Raw genomic sequence first — 20,667 nt, forward strand, 5'->3', positions numbered from 1 at the left:
TTTCACCACTGAAGACCTTGCACTTTCCAACCCTTCACTCTGGAGCCCCTCCACAGTGCAGGCATTCCTTCGTGATGGCCCAGAGCAGGGCTTGGACGGTGACTGCAGAGTGAGGTAACGGATTAAAGCTCCGTGGCAGCTCTCTGGATCACTCCGACCGTGTTGTCAGGCATCGCATAACGGGTCAACATAAACACAGGGATCGCTTTCACTTGGCTCTTGATTTCTCAAGGCCTCTGTGCTTGTATAGTATGTGGTGTGAACAGCGAAGCTCGTGTGGAGACAATGATATGGAGAGCTGACAGAACCCTCGGAGAAGCCCCCTTTACCCGCCCACCTCTTCCCGTCTTACCGATGCAGTTGGTCTGGAGCGCGCTCAACTTGTAGCCGGGGTCACAGTAGCAGGTGTAGCCTGTCTGCACTGGCACGCACAGCCCATGGCCACATATGGTTGGAGTGATGGCGCACTTGTCAATATCTGTGAGGAGATACTGACACTGAGTAACCTGTGTGAACATTCAATACAATACCTCAGTACATAGACATGCCGTGTTTGTCCGATCCTATTGGGTAACCCTTTGTACACAACTCTTCCTAATTCACTCTTCCACCACATGTTATTCTCCATGGAAACTTTCAGGTTGTTTTATGGTGGAGCCTTGGATGGCAGGACAGGTTGGTGTAGTGTTGTAAGAGGGGGCAGGGGGCGCTCATTAAGGGTCCGAACGAGAAGAAGGGCAACGCACTGTTAAGCCTGTCATTGGACTTGTCGGTTGTTTGTTTCAGTCCAAAGTGGTTCTTGTAAGCACAAGCTGAGGGTGGGCTACTGGGTTTGGCTCAGAGCTCTGACTCTCTCCATAGGATGACCGCGAGTCACTAACACACAGTCTTCTCTCTCTTCTTTTCATGCAGGCCCAGCGCCTGGCAGCTGTCCAGTCCATTTATCTCTGCCAAAAGGCACACTCTCTCTGGTTTCTCGCCCTCTCTCTGGTTTCTCGCCCGCTCTCTGGTTTCTCACCCTCTGTGCTACTCGGAAGCCTGAAGCCAAGTTGGCTTGGAGGAGTGAGTCCACTAAGAGACCCTTGCTAAACTACAGGTCAGCCCTCAGAAATGTCTATCAAACAGGCCTGTTGGACACAACTCACAAATTCATTGAGATCCCATCTGTATCCAGAAAGAATAAAGTTGACTTGCAAGTCATCATTTAAATAGTTATTGGGGAGAATTATGAGTAGACTGTTCACCCCATCAAATCAAAATAAAACTGCATCTCTTAATGTACTGTTACTAACGTAACATCAGTGGATGTCGAAGGCACAGTGATGTCAAATCAACATCTATTCCACGTTGGTTCAATGTAATTTCATTGAAGTGGCGTGGCCATGCAGTGTACTGTGACCATGACTCTCACCTGTGACCTGAGTGGCCACGATGATGGAGGCTGTACGCTGGCCCTCAGACTCAGGCCCCAGGTTGACGGGAGAGTCAGGAGTGACTTTCTCTACCACATCTACTGGAGAGAGTTGGGGGGAGGGAGAGAGACGGAGAGAGGGAGAGGGAGAGAGAGAGAGAGAGAGAGAGAGAGAGAGAGAGAGACACTGATATACTATCTGCTTCTCCAACCGGCAATGTCATGACAATCACTCACAAGGTCATCCTACAGTAGCATGGCAGGGATGTAATATATTATTATTATTATTATTATAAAGATGAAAGATGCCCTTTTCTGCTGGCTAAAAACAGCACAATAAAAGACATCAGCGGGACTCATAGATCAACTCAACCTATATACTTTATCAATTTCATTGGCAGGGGAGTACCGGGGCAGGCAGCCTCTGCTGTGTGCTGGGTGTGAGCGATTTATAGAAAATGGATCAGGACCCCACGTGCCTTACTGCATGGTAAAACCTCTGTTTTCTCTGGCGTGCTCATTTGCTTTATCAATGCACCATGACCTACAGGACCACTGTGTAAAAACACCACAGTAAATGACAGGCTGAAACCGGCATTATGAGTTATGAATATGACACCATTGTGACAAGGTTCTTTGATGAATTTGAAATGAGATAAATTACCTGAGTACTTCAATGGTGAGTCTGTCGCAATAGGAGACTGTGGAATAAGCAAGAATAGGTTATAATTGGGTTTTAAGACACGTTATAACCATCAAACTCAAATATGTTATTCATATGTTGTATGGAAAGACCTAATACCATATGTGTCTTGCAGCTGAGGGATGGTGGAAGCTTTTTCTACAATAAACATTTCAAAAGCATGTGCTTTTTTCCGGGAAGAGGAACTCACCGGGTTCAGTATTTCCACATCTGTTAGGAGACAGAGAAGAGGCCATTTCATCAGTAGAGAAAGCTGACATTCTGTTTGCATTATCACATATAACCATTGAGATATCAATCTATGTTCTCATCGGACATTTTACTGTTTAGAAGCCATCTTAAGGTCTTTGTTTCTAATAAAACTTTTATCCCTTTAGCCGGGGAGAAGACCTGGACTCTGATAATAATGTACACTACAGTCCATGGAATAAAGAAGGGAGAATAGGTATCTTAGATAATTAAGACACAATCTATGAATCATTTTTCTCAGGCCATGGCGATAAATGATCTCATAACTGCAAATCAGAAGAATGTTTCACAGAAGATCCAGAGGTCGCAGATGTTTGACCTGTGTGGATTAAGTCCTCTGTTCAAACGCTTAAGGGAGGTGTATTCTGACAGATAGAGGAAGCAAATACTGTTTGATATTTAGTAGATGAGGATAAAGGCGTTATTTGTGGATAAAATACATCCTGTTGATGTTTTCATCTGTGTAAATAGCTACTTTATCCTTGTCTACTAAAAGGGTTTCCATTGTGTAACCTTGCAACTTTAAATCCATTTTACTACAGTGTGTTGTAGAAATAATATTATCAGTGGTCGACACAAACGCCACAAAGTATGTATAATATTATGATTGTTCTCACCTTGTGGCTGGCTGTGAGTCTCCTCAGCAGGATGCTGTGTGTCTGGGTCTGGATGGAGAGGGTACTGGGGTTGTTGTACAGTGTGAGGGTACTGAGGGTTCTGGGGTGTCTGGGGGTGCTCTGGATGGTGGGAGTGCTGTGGGAGCTCTTGGGGGTGCTGTGGATGGTGGGGGTATTGTGGGATCTGTGGGGTCTGTTGGATGTGGGGCAGCTGCTGCGGGGGCTGAGCTGGCTGCTGGGGCAGTTGGGGGTGGCTAGGGTTCTGGGCCTCCCAGGAAACACCTGTCCTACTCAGCTCCTCTTCCTCCAGCTGTCTCAGGGAGATCTGCACATCGGAGCGCGAGTATGTGTAGCCGTGGCCAGCGGGACAGATCTCCTTGAAATGGTCTGCAGGCGTACAGGGGCAAACAAAGAACCATAGAAAACATCATAAGGCCATATTCCCCCCTTGTGCTCCTGAGCTAACATGAAACGCTGCCAGACAGTAATTATGGATCGCATTTCTGTCTGGTGTTCGCAGCAATACCATAAGCCATCCGTGTAATACCATTATGTACAGCATGCCATACTGTAGTCTCTCCTTTGTGAAGGGGATTGGTTTTCAGCCATGGCCAGGGAGGGAGCTGCCAGGGCAGTGACAGCCGTCAGAGAGGATATCACAGGGTGGATTTGGATGTGTCAGACACTCAGGGCAGTGCCAAGGGGGAAGTAGAGGATCATATAACATATCTGACCTTTGAACTCTGGGCAGTAGAAGACTGACTGAAGAGGTAAAAGGAGGGTGATTGCATCTCTTTGTGTTGGAGCCCAACAGACTTCAGCAGGGGTAAATATATTACAGTTAAACAGTATTGTCCCCTGTCTGACCTGGAACAGAGGCCCCTGGAACAGAGGCCCCTGGAACAGAGGCGAATGTTATAAAGGACGGAGAATCTCTAATATTGATAGCATTGTGGTTAAGTGCAGGAAGCGTGGCTATGATGATAGTCTCCTGACTGATGTCTATAATGCGGATGGAGCTGGGGGTTTGTGGCTGTATACATATCAGAGCCTTAAGTCTGACATGATGTGAAGTCAACGTGCTCCGATTACCAGACTACTAATAATGAGTCGGGATTCTCTGTGTTCAACATGGCTCTGACAGATTGTCAGGTCATACAACAGCCAGTGTCTGACTCAGGGTACTCAGGCTGTATGTGGACTATATCTGCACACAGAGCCACAGAGTAGAGTACTAGTCTGGCAGAGCACCATGGAGGTCTGGTCTGGCTCTCAAATATCTGATCTGTGACAACCTCCATGAATCACTCACCGAAACAGGCACCACTCTAAATAATGTTATTTTTTCTGACTTTGAAGATAAAATCTGCAAGTATAAAATAGGATAAAAACCATTTTCCATGTTTCATTTGGCCTGACTCTCTTTTCGAAGGAGGAGGGGTGGGGGTTGCTAGCTGGACTATTACTGTCATTTACCTCCAAGAACCTGTGTGATACAAGATTGACTTCCACTATTTTAACATTATGCAGCTTTGACATATGAAGGCTCTGTTGTTTTGAGCTTATTCCACATGAAACAGGGTTTTCTTTGAACTACATTACATGACTGGCGGGCCGAGACAGCCAGCATAATACGGTGAGTGAAGCCAACTGTTGTGTTGAGTAGCGCGTATGTTTTCATTAAGATCACACATTTCATACCACCTTTAAAATCCAACCCAGCCAACAAATGTTCATCTAGTGTAATCAAAGTATTTGACCAGTTCATCGAGGTTGGAGTGGCCATCTCCACCACATGTACTAGAGAAAAAGAGCGCAATAGACAGAGTGGTAGAAGTAGGATCTGTGTGTGTGGGTACCTGTGTCTGGCAGAGGGCACCTCTCGCAGGCCGTGCCCCAGACCGTGCCCCAGGCCGTGCCCCAGGCCTTGCCCACACGGCTGCAGCAGCAGATCTGTTTGGTGATGTGCTGGGTGAGAGGCAGAGAGCAGGTCCCTGCTGATGCTGAGCGGTAACACATCCCCCTCTGGTCTGACACAGCCTTGTCCGCTGTCCGAAAAAAACATATACACCTTCATCAGACAGACTTCACACACCAAGGAAACACCATATGACAGACAGGCCATCAGTCATAGCAACAGACAGTAGGAGTACTCACAGACACAGTGGCTCCTGGCAGGGTCCAGCATGTAGCCTGGTTTACAGGTGCATCTGTAGCTTCCTCTGGTATTCAGACACTCAGCGTTCTTACAGATCCCATTCATCAGGCACTCGTTGATGTCTGGGAGAAGAAAACACACCATGGCAGACTTGCCTAGTTAAAAAAGGTTCAACAAATACATCAAATAAATAGTACAGTATCTGATTGTTGGGTTATAACAAGGCATCGAGGCAATGTTTTTGGTGTCAGGATGGCAACAACAAAAAAACAACGTGACTAACAAAAACCTCTTTCTTTATGTAATAATGATCTCATATCCAATTACACATCTTCATGTGTAGGAATACGTTTCTTACTCTCATCCCTAAGTCTACATTTATTACAGACTCCGATACACAAAAATGTGTTGTATTCTACAACGTTTCTGACAGCTAGAGAAGATGGAGGAAGTTAGTCATTTGTCATCATCACACATTGAGATATGCCCAAGTAGTAATATGGGGTGTAAGTAATCAAAACCATGAGCTACTGGCAAGTGATGACATATGATAGATGCCCTTGATGACATGATAGATACCCTAGATGACATGATAGATGCCCTTGATGACATGATAGATGCCCTTGATGACATGATAGATGCCCTTGATGACATGATAGATGCCCTTGATGACATGATAGATACCCTAGATGACATATGATAGATGCCCTTGATGACATGATAGATACCCTAGATGACATATGATAGATACCCTAGATGACATGTGATAGATGCCCTAGATGACATGTGATAGATGCCCTAGATGACATGATAGATGCCCTTGATGACATGATAGATACCCTAGATGACATGATATATACCCTAGATGACATGATAGATACCCTAGATGACATGATATATACCCTAGATGACATGTGATAGATACCCTAGATGACATGATAGATACCCTAGATGACATGTGATAGATACCCTAGATGACATGTGATAGATGCCCTAGATGACATGTGATAGATGCCCTAGATTACATGTGATAGATGCCCTAGATGACATGTGATAGATGCCTAGATGACATGTGATAGATGCCCTAGATGACATGATAGATGCCCTAGATGACATATGATAGATACCTAGATGACATGATAGATGCCCTTGATGACATGATAGATACCTAGATGACATATGATATATACCCTAGATGACATATGATAGATGCCCTTGATGACATGATAGATACCTAGATGACATGATAGATACCTAGATGACATATGATAGATACCCTAGATGACATGTGATAGCTGCCCTAGATGACATGTGATAGATGCCCTAGATGACATGATAGATGCCCTTGATGACATGATAGATACCCTAGATGACATGATAGATACCTAGATGACATGATAGATACCTAGATAATATAATAATATAATAATAAATAATATATGCCATTTAGCTGACGCTTTTATCCAAAGCGACTTACAGTCATGTGTGCATACATTCTACGTATGGGTGGTCCCGGGAATCGAACCCACTACCCTGGCGTTACAAGCGCCATGCTCTACCAACTGAGCCACAGAAGGACATGTGATAGATGCCCTAGATGACAGATCAGATGCCTTAGATGACAGATGCCCTAGATGACATGTGATAAGTACCCGGATGCCCTAGATGACATGTGATAAGTACCCGGATGCCCTAGATGACATGTGATAAGTACCCGCTAGAGAACGTTGCCGTGGAAATATATAAAATAAAAAATAACAACAATAGTTAGTCAAGAATATATTTAGTATAATTATACAAAGTCCTGGAAAAAATGTAGGCCTATAGCATATTTTCGTTTCCTTCACAATACAAACATTACAGTGTAATCCATTTGATCAACTTTATTTGTAGATTTGATTAGTAATAAAGATATAGTAATTAATTAAGTCCAGTTACAGCTTATTTTGACAAAGTAGAAATGAAAAAATTGCTGTATTCCTAAACAAAAGCACCACTGCATGAACAATTGTAAAGGATGAATTGCATAAATGAATATCAGTGGAAATATATTCATGACAAGATATAAAAACAGTCATTTGTTGATTGCATCGGAGCCTGTATTGGAGCCTGTATTGGACCCTGTATTGGAGCCTGTATTGGACCCTGTATTGGACCCTGTATTGGACCCTGTATTGGACCCTGTATTGGACCCTGTATTGGAGCCTGTATTGGACCCTGTATTGGACCCTGTATTGGACCCTGTATTGGACCCTGTATTGTGCCCTGTATTGGACCCTGTATTGGACCCTGTATTGGACCCTGTATTGGACCCTGTATTGTACCCTGTATTGGACCCTGTATTGGACCCTGTATTGGAGCCTGTATTGGACCCTGTATTGTGCCCTTACACATGAACTAATCTCATTTTCTCTTCATGCTTTGGGTCCACAATTAGCACACAGCTTCGAGTCTTTGTGTGAGTAAGTCCCACAAACAAATCGGTTGTACTGCACTGTTTTCAAGGGCATGGTATCGTGTGCACCTGCCGCAGGTGTCGCACAATCTCTCTGAAAGCGGTTGTGTCCAACCCATACCAATCAGACCAAAATGAATCCACATCTGTGCTCTTTCTGCCGTACGCCCCGTGGACATACAAGAGTGCAATAAATGCTTACAGTTCATCCATAGACATAGCCCACCTACTGATTCCTTTTCTTTGTGCATGAGCAACAGTACGATCTCTGATGTGCAGCAACATGTGCATCTCTGTTCTACCCAAACCGTGCCATCCCTCCCAGACTCCTGTCTCACCGTGCCATCCCTCCCAGACTCCTGTCTCACCGTGCCATCCCTCCCAGACTCCTGTCTCACCGTGCCATCGCTCCCAGACTCCTGTCTCACTGTGCCATCGCTCCCAGACTCCTGTCTCACCGTGCCATCGCTCCCAGACTCCTGTCTCACCGTGCCATCGCTCCCAGACTCCTGTCTCACCGTGCCATCGCTCCCAGACTCCTGTCTCACTGTGCCATCGTTCCCAGACTCCTGTCTCACCGTGCCATCGCTCCCAGACTCCTGTCTCACCGTGCCATCGCTCCCAAACTCCTGTCTCACCGTGCCATCGCTCCCAGACTCCTGTCTCACCGTGCCATCGCTCCCAGACTCCTGTCTCACCGTGCCATCGCTCCCAGACTCCTGTCTCACCGTGCCATCGCTCCCAGACTCCTGTCTCACCGTGCCATCGCTCCCAGACTCCTGTCTCACCGTGCCATCGCTCCCAGACTCCTGTCTCACCGTGCCATCGCTCCCAGACTCCTGTCTCACTGTGCCATCGTTCCCAGACTCCTGTCTCACCGTGCCATCCCTCCCAGACTCCTGTTTCACCGTGCCATCCCTCCCAGACTCCTGTCTCACTGTGCCATCGCTCCCAGACTCCTCTCTCACCGTGCCATCCCTCCCAGACTCCTGTCTCACCGTGCCATCGTTCCCAGACTCCTGTCTCACCGTGCCATCGCTCCCAGACTCCTGTCTCACCGTGCCATCGCTCCCAGACTCCTGTCTCACCGTGCCATCCCTCCCAGACTCCTGTCTCACTGTGCCATCGCTCCCAGACTCCTCTCTCACCGTGCCATCCCTCCCAGACTCCTGGCTCACCGTGCCATCGTTCCCAGACTCCTGTCTCACCGTGCCATCCCTCCCAGACTCCTGTTTCACCGTGCCATCCCTCCCAGACTCCTGTCTCACTGTGCCATCGTTCCCAGACTCCTGTCTCACCGTGCCATCCCTCCCAGACTCCTGTTTCACCGTGCCATCCCTCCCAGACTCCTGTCTCACTGTGCCATCGCTCCCAGACTCCTCTCTCACCGTGCCATCCCTCCCAGACTCCTCTCTCACCGTGCCATCCCTCCCAGACTCCTGTCTCACCGTGCCATCCCTCCCAGACTCCTGTCTCACTGTGCCATCGCTCCCAGACTCCTCTCTCACCGTGCCATCCCTCCCAGACTCCTGTCTCACTGTGCCATCGCTCCCAGACTCCTGTCTCACTGTGCCATCCCTCCCAGACTCCTCTCTCACCGTGCCATCCCTCCCAGACTCCTGTCTCACCGTGCCATCCCTCCCAGACTCCTGTCTCACCGTGCCATCCCTCCCAGACTCCTGTCTCACTGTGCCATCGCTCCCAGACTCCTCTCTCACCGTGCCATCCCTCCCAGACTCCTGTCTCACTGTGCCATCGCTCCCAGACTCCTCTCTCACCGTGCCATCCCCCAGACTCCTGTTTCACCGTGCCATCCCTCCCAGACTCCTCTCTCACTGTGCCATCCCTCCCAGACTCCTGTTTCACCGTGCCATCCCTCCCAGACTCCTCTCTCACCGTGCCATCCCTCCCAGACTCCTGTTTCACCGTGCCATCCCTCCCAGACTCCTCTCTCACTGTGCCATCCCTCCCAGACTCCTGTTTCACCGTGCCATCCCTCCCAGACTCCTCTCTCACCGTGCCATCGCTCCCAGACTCCTGTCTCACTGTGCCATCGCTCCCAGACTCCTCTCTCACCGTGCCATCCCTCCCAGACTCCTGTCTCACTGTGCCATCGCTCCCAGACTCCTCTCTCACCGTGCCATCCCTCCCAGACTCCTCTCTCACCGTGCCATCGCTCCCAGACTCCTGTCTCACCGTGCCATCCCTCCCAGACTCCTCTCTCACCGTGCCATCCCTCCCAGACTCCTGTCTCACCGTGCCATCCCTCCCAGACTCCTCTCTCACCGTGCCATCCCTCCCAGACTCCTGTCTCACCGTGCCATCCCTCCCAGACTCCTGTCTCACTGTGCCATCCCTCCCAGACTCCTCTCTCACCGTGCCATCCCTCCCAGACTCCTCTCTCACCGTGCCATCGCTCCCAGACTCCTCTCTCACCGTGCCATCCCTCCCAGACTCCTGTCTCACTGTGCCATCGCTCCCAGACTCCTCTCTCACCGTGCCATCCCTCCCAGACTCCTGTCTCACTGTGCCATCGCTCCCAGACTCCTCTCTCACTGTGCCATCCCTCCCAGACTCCTCTCTCACCGTGCCATCGCTCCCAGACTCCTCTCTCACCGTGCCATCCCTCCCAGACTCCTGTCTCACTGTGCCATCGCTCCCAGACTCCTCTCTCACCGTGCCATCCCTCCCAGACTCCTCTCTCACCGTGCCATCGCTCCCAGACTCCTCTCTCACCGTGCCATCCCTCCCAGACTCCTCTCTCACCGTGCCATCCCTCCCAGACTCCTGTCTCACCATGGCAGTTGAGATCACCGTCTCAGTTGGCTTTGTTCTGTTTTTCCTGAGGCGCTCAGCATCGAAGGCAGAGGCTCGATATCAACATCAGAATCAGATGAAGGCTCTTCATCAGCAACGTCGATTTCAAGCTCAATATCTGATCCTCCATCCGACTCCAACTCATCTAGATTTCATTTGTTTGGTTCGGCTTGCCATTGTGAACTACACACATTGTATGTTGTACTCAGTTCACTCTCCCAGGGGAAATTATACTCCATGTCCAGCCTTTCATAGTAAAATAATTAGACCACCCACAGTTCTTCATCAAAATGACACTATTGATCTAAATTAAATCATCATCTTCACCCTTATCATTCAGATCAATTAAATTAAATCACCCTCCTCATCATTCAGTTCACTGAAGTCACATACACAATTATCAGTTTCTATCTGGTGTCTATTGCCCGTTCACGGTGGCTAGGAAAAACTGCCTTTCTAGCCACTGTGCTTCTACACCTGCATTGCTTGCTGTTTGGTGTTTTAGGCTGGGTTTCTGTATAGCACTTTGTGACATCGGCTGATGTAAAAAGGACTTTATAAATACATTTGATTGATTGATTGATCCATTGGCGACAAAATAGCATATTTAAATTGGTACGTTTATTATGCTACTAGTTTTTGCTTAGTTGCCAGACCAATGCTGCCGCGCGGGTGGTCATGTGTTGAAAGCATGGGGCAGCACCGATATTCTTGGGAAAAGTGACATTTGGAAATAGAGCTGCACCGCTTGAGCCTCTACTGTTTTTACTGTATATTAACGATATGAAATACGCTTGTTCTTGCCAACTTTTCCTTTATGCCGATGACTCTACTTCTGGTGTCTCACTAAAGTAAAACTATGTTGGAGAGCATATTTAGCACAGAGCTTACTAACATTAGCAAATGGCTTGCAGATAATAAGCTATCGCTGCACTTAGTTAGGGAAAACTGAGGCAATTAACTTTGGGTCCAGACCTAAATTGAGTAGGTCGTCTGAAATCAGAGTGGAGTTAAGGGGTGAGGTGCTGACTACTAAGACCTCTGTTAGCTACTTGGGATGTATCCTTGATGGAAGCTTGGGAGGTGTGAGCATGGCCAATAAGGTGCTAGGGAAGGTTAATGCTAGGACTAACTTTTTGGCTAGAAAGTCCAAGCTGCTTGATAAGGACTCCATGAAAGTGCTAGCCCCTGCCCTCATTCAATGCCATTTTGACTACACTAGTACTTCCTGTTTTGGGGGCTGATCTAAGCTTATGAAGGGGAAGCTCCAGATAGCCCATAATAAGCTGATCAGGGTAGTATTGAAGGCGAGTCCACGTACTCACATAGGCAGGAGCTGCTTTCAGGAACTCAACTGGCTGCCTGTTGAGGCTAGGGTGTCCCAGATTAGACCAGGTTTGGTTTACAGGAGTATTTATGGTTCTGCGCCCAGATATCGAAGTGATTACTTTCCCCATGTTAGGGATGCACACAATCACAGCACCAGATCAGGTGTTGCTGATGTGTGCTTATACAGGTTCAGGAGTAATGCTGGGAAAGGTACTGTCTTGTATACTGGAGCCTCAGAGTGGAATGAGTTGCCTCTGCCCATAAAAATGACGTCCTCTCTGGGCAGCTTTAAATATAAAGCAAAAATATGTTTGATGTCTTCTGTGCCCATATGAATAACCCCTACGATGTAACTGCAATGATGAGATAGATGTTGTTCTTCTTTGTTTTTACGTTTTATTATCTCAATGCCAAACTGTGTTTAACTGTATTCGATCTTGCCTAGCCATCTCGTCTCAAGAGGACCGCAATGGTAATAAGTCCCAGACTTTGTGTTATCCTCTATGATTGAACAATGGTAATAAGTCCCAGACTTTATTGTGTTATCCTCCATGATTGAACAATGGTAATAAGTCCCAGACTTTATTGTGTTATCCTCCATGATTGAACAATGGTAATAAGTCCCAGACTTTATTGTGTTATCCTCCATGATTGAACAATGGTAATAAGTCCCACACTTTATTGTGTTATCCTCTATGATTGAACAATGGTAATAAGTCCCAGACTTTGTGTTATCCTCTATGATTGAACAATGGTAATAAGTCCCAGACTTTATTGTGTTATCCTCCATGATTGAACAATGGTAATAAGTCCCAGACTTTATTGTGTTATCCTCCATGATTGAACAATGGTAATAAGTCCCAGACTTTATTGTGTTATCCTCCATGATTGAACAATGGTAATAAGTCCCAGACTTTATTGTGTTATCCTCCATGATTGAACAATGGTAATAAGTCCCATGAGACTTTATTGTGTTATCTTCCATGATTGAACAATGGTAATAAGTCCCAGACTTTATTGTGTTATCCTCCATGATTGAACAATGGTAATAAGTCCCAGACTTTATTGTGTTATCCTCCATGATTGAACAATTGTAATAAGTCCCAGACTTTATTGTGTTATCCTCCATGATTGAACAATGGTAATAAGTCCCAGACTTTATTGTGTTATCCTCCATGATTGAACAATGGTAATAAGTCCCAGACTTTATTGTGTTATCCTCCATGATTGAACAATGGTAATAAGTCCCAGACTTTATTGTGTTATCCTCCATGATTGAACAATGGTAATAAGTCCCAGACTTTATTGTGTTATCCTCCATGATTGAACAATGGTAATAAGTCCCAGACTTTATTGTGTTATCCTCTATGATTGAACAATGGTAATAAGTCCCAGACTTTGTGTTATCCTCTATGATTGAACAATGGTAATAAGTCCCAGACTTTATTGTGTTATCCTCCATGATTGAACAATGGTAATAAGTCCCAGACTTTGTGTTATCCTCTATGATTGAACAATGGTAATAAGTCCCAGACTTTGTGTTATCCTCTATGATTGAACAATGGTAATAAGTCCCAGACTTTATTGTGTTATCCTCCATGATTGAACAATGGTAATAAGTCCCAGACTTTATTGTGTTATCCTCCATGATTGAACAATGGTAATAAGTCCCAGACTTTATTGTGTTATCCTCCATGATTGAACAATGGTAATAAGTCCCAGACTTTATTGTGTTATCCTCCATGATTGAACAATGGTAATAAGTCCCAGACTTTATTGTGTTATCCTCCATGATTGAACAATGGTAATAAGTCCCAGACTTTATTGTGTTATCCTCCATGATTGAACAATGGTAATAAGTCCCAGACTTTATTGTGTTATCCTCCATGATTGAACAATGGTAATAAGTCCCAGACTTTATTGTGTTATCCTCCATGATTGAACAATGGTAATAAGTCCCAGACTTTATTGTGTTATCCTCCATGATTGAACAATGGTAATAAGTCCCAGACTTTGTGTTATCCTCTATGATTGAACAATGGTAATAAGTCCCAGACTTTATTGTGTTATCCTCCATGATTGAACAATGGTAATAAGTCCCAGACTTTATTGTGTTATCCTCCATGATTGAACAATGGTAATAAGTCCCAGACTTTATTGTGTTATCCTCCATGATTGAACAATGGTAATAAGTCCCAGACTTTATTGTGTTATCCTCCATGATTGAACAATGGTAATAAGTCCCAGACTTTATTGTTTTATCCTCCATGATTGAACAATGGTAATAAGTCCCAGACTTTGTGTTATCCTCTATGATTGAACAATGGTAATAAGTCCCAGACTTTATTGTGTTAACCTCCATGATTGAACAATGGTAATAAGTCCCAGACTTTGTGTTATCCTCCATGATTGAACAATGGTAATAAGTCCCAGACTTTATTGTGTTATCCTCCATGATTGAACAATGGTAATAAGTCCCAGACTTTATTGTGTTATCCTCTATGATTGAACAATGGTAATAAGTCCCAGACTTTGTGTTATCCTCTATGATTGAACAATGGTAATAAGTCCCAGACTTTATTGTGTTATCCTCCATGATTGAACAATGGTAATAAGTCCCAGACTTTGTGTTATCCTCTATGATTGAACAATGGTAATAAGTCCCAGACTTTGTGTTATCCTCTATGATTGAACAATGGTAATAAGTCCCAGACTTTGTGTTATCCTCTATGATTGAACAATGGTAATAAGTCCCAGACTTTATTGTGTGTTATCCTCCATGATTTTACTCATGTGCATGTATTGCTTTTTCAAGTTTTATGTGTGCTTGTTATTTATTAGATGGTCGAATGAATAAACTAAACTCTTGAATTATGAGAGCTATTTGACAAAGGTAAGTGTAATAGAACCTGCAGAATATGCTCATCAGATTGTCCATTTCATTTTGCCTATAGGCTAACTCTTATTATGTGTGAAATTAGTATCGGTATAGTTTCGATGGACCAGCTGCGCAGGCTGACTGGTATCGTTTGTTTCCCGATCACTAAGTTAGATAGTCAAGGATATGTTTTGCATTACTCTAAAGGCCTATTGCAACACATAGCATGCTTTCATTTCCCTTACAATACATTAGATTAGTGATAGAGATAGCAAATAAAACAGTCACATAACAGCTTCTTTTGACAAAGGTGTGTGGTCAAATTATTTGCTGCTGATACAGTTGAAGTCGGAAGTTAACATACACATTTAAACTCAGTTTTTCACAATTCCTGACATTTAATCCTCGTAAAACTTCCCTGTCTTAGGTCAGTTAGGATCACCACTTCATTTTAAGAATGTGACATGTCAGAATAATAGTAGAGAATGATTTATTTAATCTTTTATTTCTTTCATCACATTCCCAGTGGATTAGAAGATTACATACACTCAATTAGTATTTGGTAGCATTGCCTTTAAATTGTTTAACTTGGTTCAAACGTTTTGGGTAGCCTTCCACAAGAAGATAGGTACATTTTGGTCCATTCCTCGTGACAGAGCTGGTGTAACTGAGTCAGGACTGTAGGCCTCCTTGCTTGCACACGCTTTTTCAGTTCTGCCCACAAATTTTCTATAGGACTGAGGTCAGGGATTTGTGATGGCCACTCCAATACCTTGACTTTGTTGTCCTTAAGCCATTTTGCCACAACTTTGGAAGTATGCTTGGGGTCATTGTCCATTTGGAAGACCCATTTGCGACAAAGCTTTAACTTCCTGACTGATGTCTTGAGATGTTGCTTCAATATATCCACATAATTTTGCTCCCTCATGATGCCATCTATTTTGTGAAGTGCACCAGTCCCTCCTGCAGTAAAGCACCCCCACAACATGACGCTGCCACCCCCGTGCTTCACGGTTGGGATGGTGTTACATTTACATTACATTTAAGTCATTTAGCAGACGCTCTTATCCAGAGCGACTTACAAATTGTTCTTCGGCTTGCAAACCTCCCCCTTTTTCCTCCAAACATAACGATGGTTATTATGGCCAAACAGTTCTATTTTTGTTTCATCAGAACAGAGGACATTTCTCCAAAAAGTGCAATCTTTGTCCCCATGTGCAGTTGCAAACCATAGTCTGGCTTTTCTATGGCTGTTTTGGAGCAGTGGCTCCTTCCTTGCTGAGCAGGCTTTCAGGTTATATCGATATAGGACTCGTTTTACTATGGATATAGATACTTTTGTATCTGTTTCCTCCAGCATCTTCACAAGGTCCTTTGCTGTTGTTCTGGGATTGATTTGCACTTTTCGCACCAAAGTATGTTCATCTCTAGGAGACAGAACACGTCTCCTTCCTTAACGGTATGATGGCTGCGTGGTCCCATGGAGTTTATGCTTGCATATTATTGTTTGTACAGATGAACGCGGTACCTTCAGGCATTTAGAAATTACACCTAAGGATGAACCAGAATTGTGGAGGTCTACATTTTTTTATCTGAGGTCATGGCTAATTTCTTTTGATTTTCCCGTGATGTCAAGCAAAGAGGCACTGAGTTTGAAGGTAGGCCTTGAAATAGATCCACAAGTACACCTCCAATTGACTCAAATGATGTCAATTAGCCTATCAGAAGCTTCTAAAGCCATGACATAATTTTATGGTATATTCCATGCTGTTTAATGGCACAGTCAACTTAGTGTATGTAAACTTCTGACTCACTGGAATTGTGATACAATTATAAGTGAAATAATCTGTCTGTAAATAATTGTTGAACCAATGACTTGTGTCATGCACAAAGTAGATGTCCTAACCGACTTGCCAAAACTATAGTTTGTTAACAAGACATTTGTGGAGTGGTTGAAAAACAAGTTTGAATGACTCCAACCTAAGTGTATGTAAACTTCTGTAAAAACTACTGTAAATAGGCATAACACAAACTCATCATTAATCAACCTCATCACCCTCCTTATCATTCAGTTAGGCCTAATTTAAATTCAATTGTGAAGTAAGGCGCACAAATATCGTACATGCGTTCATTTGTCATTAATTCAGTGAGGAGAGAAATAAGCATTAGCGCCTGGATGGGTACCAACATCCTACAGCACATTGTCTTGGGGGGTTAAGTTGGGGATAGGTGTGAAAAGGTAAAAAGACCATAAATACTTTTCTGTTTGTGATTCCAAAATGCTGACAAATGAGCAGTGTAAAATACAAACATTTAGGAAAAGTCAGAGAAGAAGCTGGACATAGCTTTTTTTTAGCCTGATATTTTTTATTTACAAAATCAAACGTCAGTGTCCATTGGCCTATGGCGGTTTCAGTGTTGAACAACAGTAAATCATTAGGCCTTTTCCCATCGCCGTGACGACTGGAACCTGACAAGTTGCCATGGCAGATTTTCCCAATAATAATGAATCTGCTCTTGTTTCGCTGTTGTGCTGGCCGGTGGAAAAAGATAGCTTATAAGAGAACAGGGAAAGTCTGGGGAGTGATGGGAGGAAAAGCAAAACTACCATGAGAGTACAGGCCTCTCCTTCTCTCACTGTGTGTGTGTGTGTGTGTGTGTGTGTGTGTGTGTGTGTGTGTGTGTGTGTGTGTGTGTGTGTGTGTGTGTGTGTGTGTGTGTGTGTGTGTGTGTGTGTGTGTGTGTGTGTGTGTGTGTGTGAGTATGCGTGTGTCTGTGTGGATCTGTGTGTCCGTGCCTGTGTGCTTGCCTTTGTGTGTCTATGTACGTTCCTGTGTGTGTGTGTGTGTGTGTGTGTGTGTGTGTGTGTGTGTGTGTGTGTGTGTGTGTGTGTGTGTGTGTGTGTGTGTGTGTGTGTGTGTGTGTGTGTGCATGTGTGTGCATGTGTGTGGATCTGTGTGTCTGTGCCTGTGTGCTTGTCTTTGTGTGTCTATGTACGTGCCTGTGTGTGTGTGTGTGTGTGTGTGTGTGTGTGTGTGTGTGTGTGTGTGTGTGTGTGTGTGTGTGTGTGTGTGTGTGTGTGTGTGTGTGTGTGTGTGTGTGTGTGTGTGTGTGTGTGTGTGTGAGTATGCGTGTGTCTGTGTGGATCTGTGTGTCCGTGCCTGTGTGCTTGCCTTTGTGTGTCTATGTGTTCCTGTGTGTGTGTGTGTGTGTGTGTGTGTGTGTGTGTGTGTGTGTGTGTGTGTGTGTGTGTGTGTGTGTGTGTGTGTGTGTGTGTGTGCATGTGTGTGCATGTGTGTGGATCTGTGTGTCTGTGCCTGTGTGCTTGTCTTTGTGTGTCTATGTACGTGCCTGTGTGTGTGTGTGTGTGTGTGTGTGTGTGTGTGTGTGTGTGTGTGTGTGTGTGTGTGTGTGTGTGTGTGTGTGTGTGTGTGTGTGTGTGTGTGTGTGTGTGTGTGTGTGCGTGTGTGTGTGCGTGTGTGTGTGTGTGCGTGTGTGTTGGTGGTATGGGGGATTAAAAGGGGAACCAGTTCAAGGTCATAACGTTAGCTGACCTTTCCCCAGCCCCTCTGTTATTAATGATGTAAACAGGCTGACTCAATTGTAAGCAAATGGGCGGACAATATTTCCTGTTTGGGTGAGCCACGCGGCACATAAAGAAGATGCAATGGACAACTGCTGTCATGGGGTTATACACTGTGAGCTCTAACCAAACCATTTCTCTTGGGGAAACGTAACTCTGCTACCTCGCACTTAGAGAGACAACAACACTGCTGTGGAGGCGCTGTGGGACTATAGGGACTACTTGAGACCGGTTTAAGCTGCATGTTATCTGGATGATGAACTGAAGGCTGAAGTTCAACGTTCGGCTCAGCCTTCCTTCATCACATGGGGTCTGTAATCCAGGGTTAGGTTGATTCAGGATAGTGTTAGTGCTACAGTCTGGTCGAGGGTAAGGGATTGGAACTGACGAGAATGAAAGCTTGTCATGACCTCTACTAATCTCAACACCTATCTGACTTCATGGTTCGTCGCGCGCTCATTCTGCCGCAGACATTCTCTTTTATGGTACACGGTACAGATGGAACACACAGACGTCCATCAGAGTTCTCCTCGACAGGTTTCTCATGACACCATTGTTATTGTAGTAATGACGCAGAATGATGACTCCAGCCAAAGAGTCCCCTGACTGCGCTTAAACTGACAACCTGCCTGTCCTGAACTCACTCAACCTGTAATCTCTTACTTTATGACTGCAGGACCAAAATAAACTTGTAGAGGATTCACATAAACAACCATGATAATTATTTACTGCCATTGTAAAGGAAATACCTAGCCATACTTTATTTAACAGTAATATCCAGGATTATTGTTGAGTACTGCTAGAGTGGGGACTGGGAGGTTCTCTGTCAAATAAGACAGAGCTGTTTAAATGTTTTGAATCAGACACTAAACATAAGTCATGAGGCAAAAACACCATCCATTCGAGGACTTGGGAATAGTAAGTGATCCTTTTCCAAACCTTTCCAAAACTGCTACTAATTGGAGATGCATGTTTCTCAGTTAAGAACTTGAACTGTCCTTAGCTGAACAGCAATGTGTTATTCCTCAAAAGCCCAATATGGAAATGCTTGCCTGTCGTCCTGCCTATATTCTCTCTAGAAAAAGCCATATCTCAGACCGGGAGTAAAAAATAAATAAATGATTCAGCCCATACTAAACGTCTGACAGTGAGGCCATAGATGTTCCATTACATAAGAAGCCCTATAGGTGACTCCAGCCGAACCAGTTCCTCTACAGTGTTTTTCTGGGGTGTTTGGAAGACACAGGCCTCTCCTGAGGTCACAAAACAGCTTGTATTTCTGAGGGGCCATTCTATCTGTGACGCGAGGCCCACTGTAAGCCCCCGAGCCCAGCACCAGGAGCAAAAAGAGAGAGAATCTCCGTTTTGCATCCTTGGCAGTTGTTCTAAAAGCTGAAATTCAAAATGATTTTTGGGAATGGAGCTCCAGCAGAATGGGAATAAGACTTTGAAGCTGGCCAGTAAATATTGTGAATATCTGTCAGTTTGGTTTTTCAGTCTCAAAAATGAGGGACTGTTAGTTAACATCTTGAAGTGATCAGAAAAAGCAAGTTGAATCAAAGTTAGATTAATTACTGCGTTTGCTGGCAACTCTTGACACTATTTTGGACAGCATAAAGTGTCCTTGACAGCTTTTATTTTATGTTCATACACTACGGTTCAAAAGTTTGGGGTCACTTAGATTCGTCCTTGTTTTTGAAAGAAAGGTACATTTTTTGTCCATTAAAATAACTCAGAAATGCACTGTACATTGTTAATGTTGTAAATGACTATTGTAGCTGGAAACGGCAGATTTTTAATTGAATATCTACATTACATAGAGGGCCATTATCATCAACCATCACTCCTGTGTTCCAATGGCACGTTGTGTTAGCTAATCCAAGTTTATAATTTTAAAAGGCTAACTGATCATTAGAAAACCCTTTTGCAATTATGTTAGCATAGCTGAAAACTGTTGTTCTGATTAAAGAAGCAATAAAACTGGCCTTCTTTAGACTAGTTGAATATCTGGAGCATCAGCATTTGTGGTTTCGATTACAGGCACAAAATGGCCAGAAACAAAGAACTTTCTTCTGAAACTCATCAGTCTATTCATGTTCTGAGTAATGAAGGCTATTCCATGCGAGAAGTTGCCAAGAAAATGAAGATCTCGTACAACTCTGTGTACTACTCCCTTCACAGAACAGCACAAACTGGTACTAACCAGAATAAAAAGAGGAGTGGGAGGCCCCGGTGCACAACTGAGCAAGAGGACAAGTACATTAGAGTATCTAGTTTGAGAAACAGATACCTCACAAGTCCTCAACTGGCAGCTTCATTAAATAGTACCCACAAAACAGCAGTCTCAATGTCAAAAGTGAAGAGGTGACTCTAGGATGCTGGCTTTCTAGGCAGAGTTGCAAAGAAAAAGCCATATCTCAGACTGGCATATAAAAATAAGAGATTCAGATGGGCAAAAGAACACAGA

At 44.6% G+C, this 20,667-nt stretch overlaps 1 protein-coding gene across 1 annotated transcript in view; it reads right to left on the minus strand.

The window, feature by feature from the left end:
• The window catches only part of LOC118362478 (latent-transforming growth factor beta-binding protein 2-like), a 153,660-nt gene that overhangs the window by 29,695 nt on the left and 103,298 nt on the right, over positions 1 to 20,667 (minus strand). The window contains exons 10-16 of the mRNA XM_035742833.2: positions 5,138 to 5,260; positions 4,840 to 5,028; positions 2,981 to 3,367; positions 2,305 to 2,324; positions 2,076 to 2,112; positions 1,412 to 1,510; positions 353 to 478 (exon numbers count right to left, since the gene is read on the minus strand). Coding sequence (XP_035598726.2) covers positions 353 to 478; positions 1,412 to 1,510; positions 2,076 to 2,112; positions 2,305 to 2,324; positions 2,981 to 3,367; positions 4,840 to 5,028; positions 5,138 to 5,260 — 981 coding nt within the window. The remainder of the gene's footprint in view (positions 1 to 352; positions 479 to 1,411; positions 1,511 to 2,075; positions 2,113 to 2,304; positions 2,325 to 2,980; positions 3,368 to 4,839; positions 5,029 to 5,137; positions 5,261 to 20,667) is intronic.

The sequence above is a fragment of the Oncorhynchus keta genome, chromosome 29 (assembly GCF_023373465.1).
Source record: "Oncorhynchus keta strain PuntledgeMale-10-30-2019 chromosome 29, Oket_V2, whole genome shotgun sequence".
Lineage (NCBI taxonomy): Eukaryota > Metazoa > Chordata > Actinopteri > Salmoniformes > Salmonidae > Oncorhynchus > Oncorhynchus keta.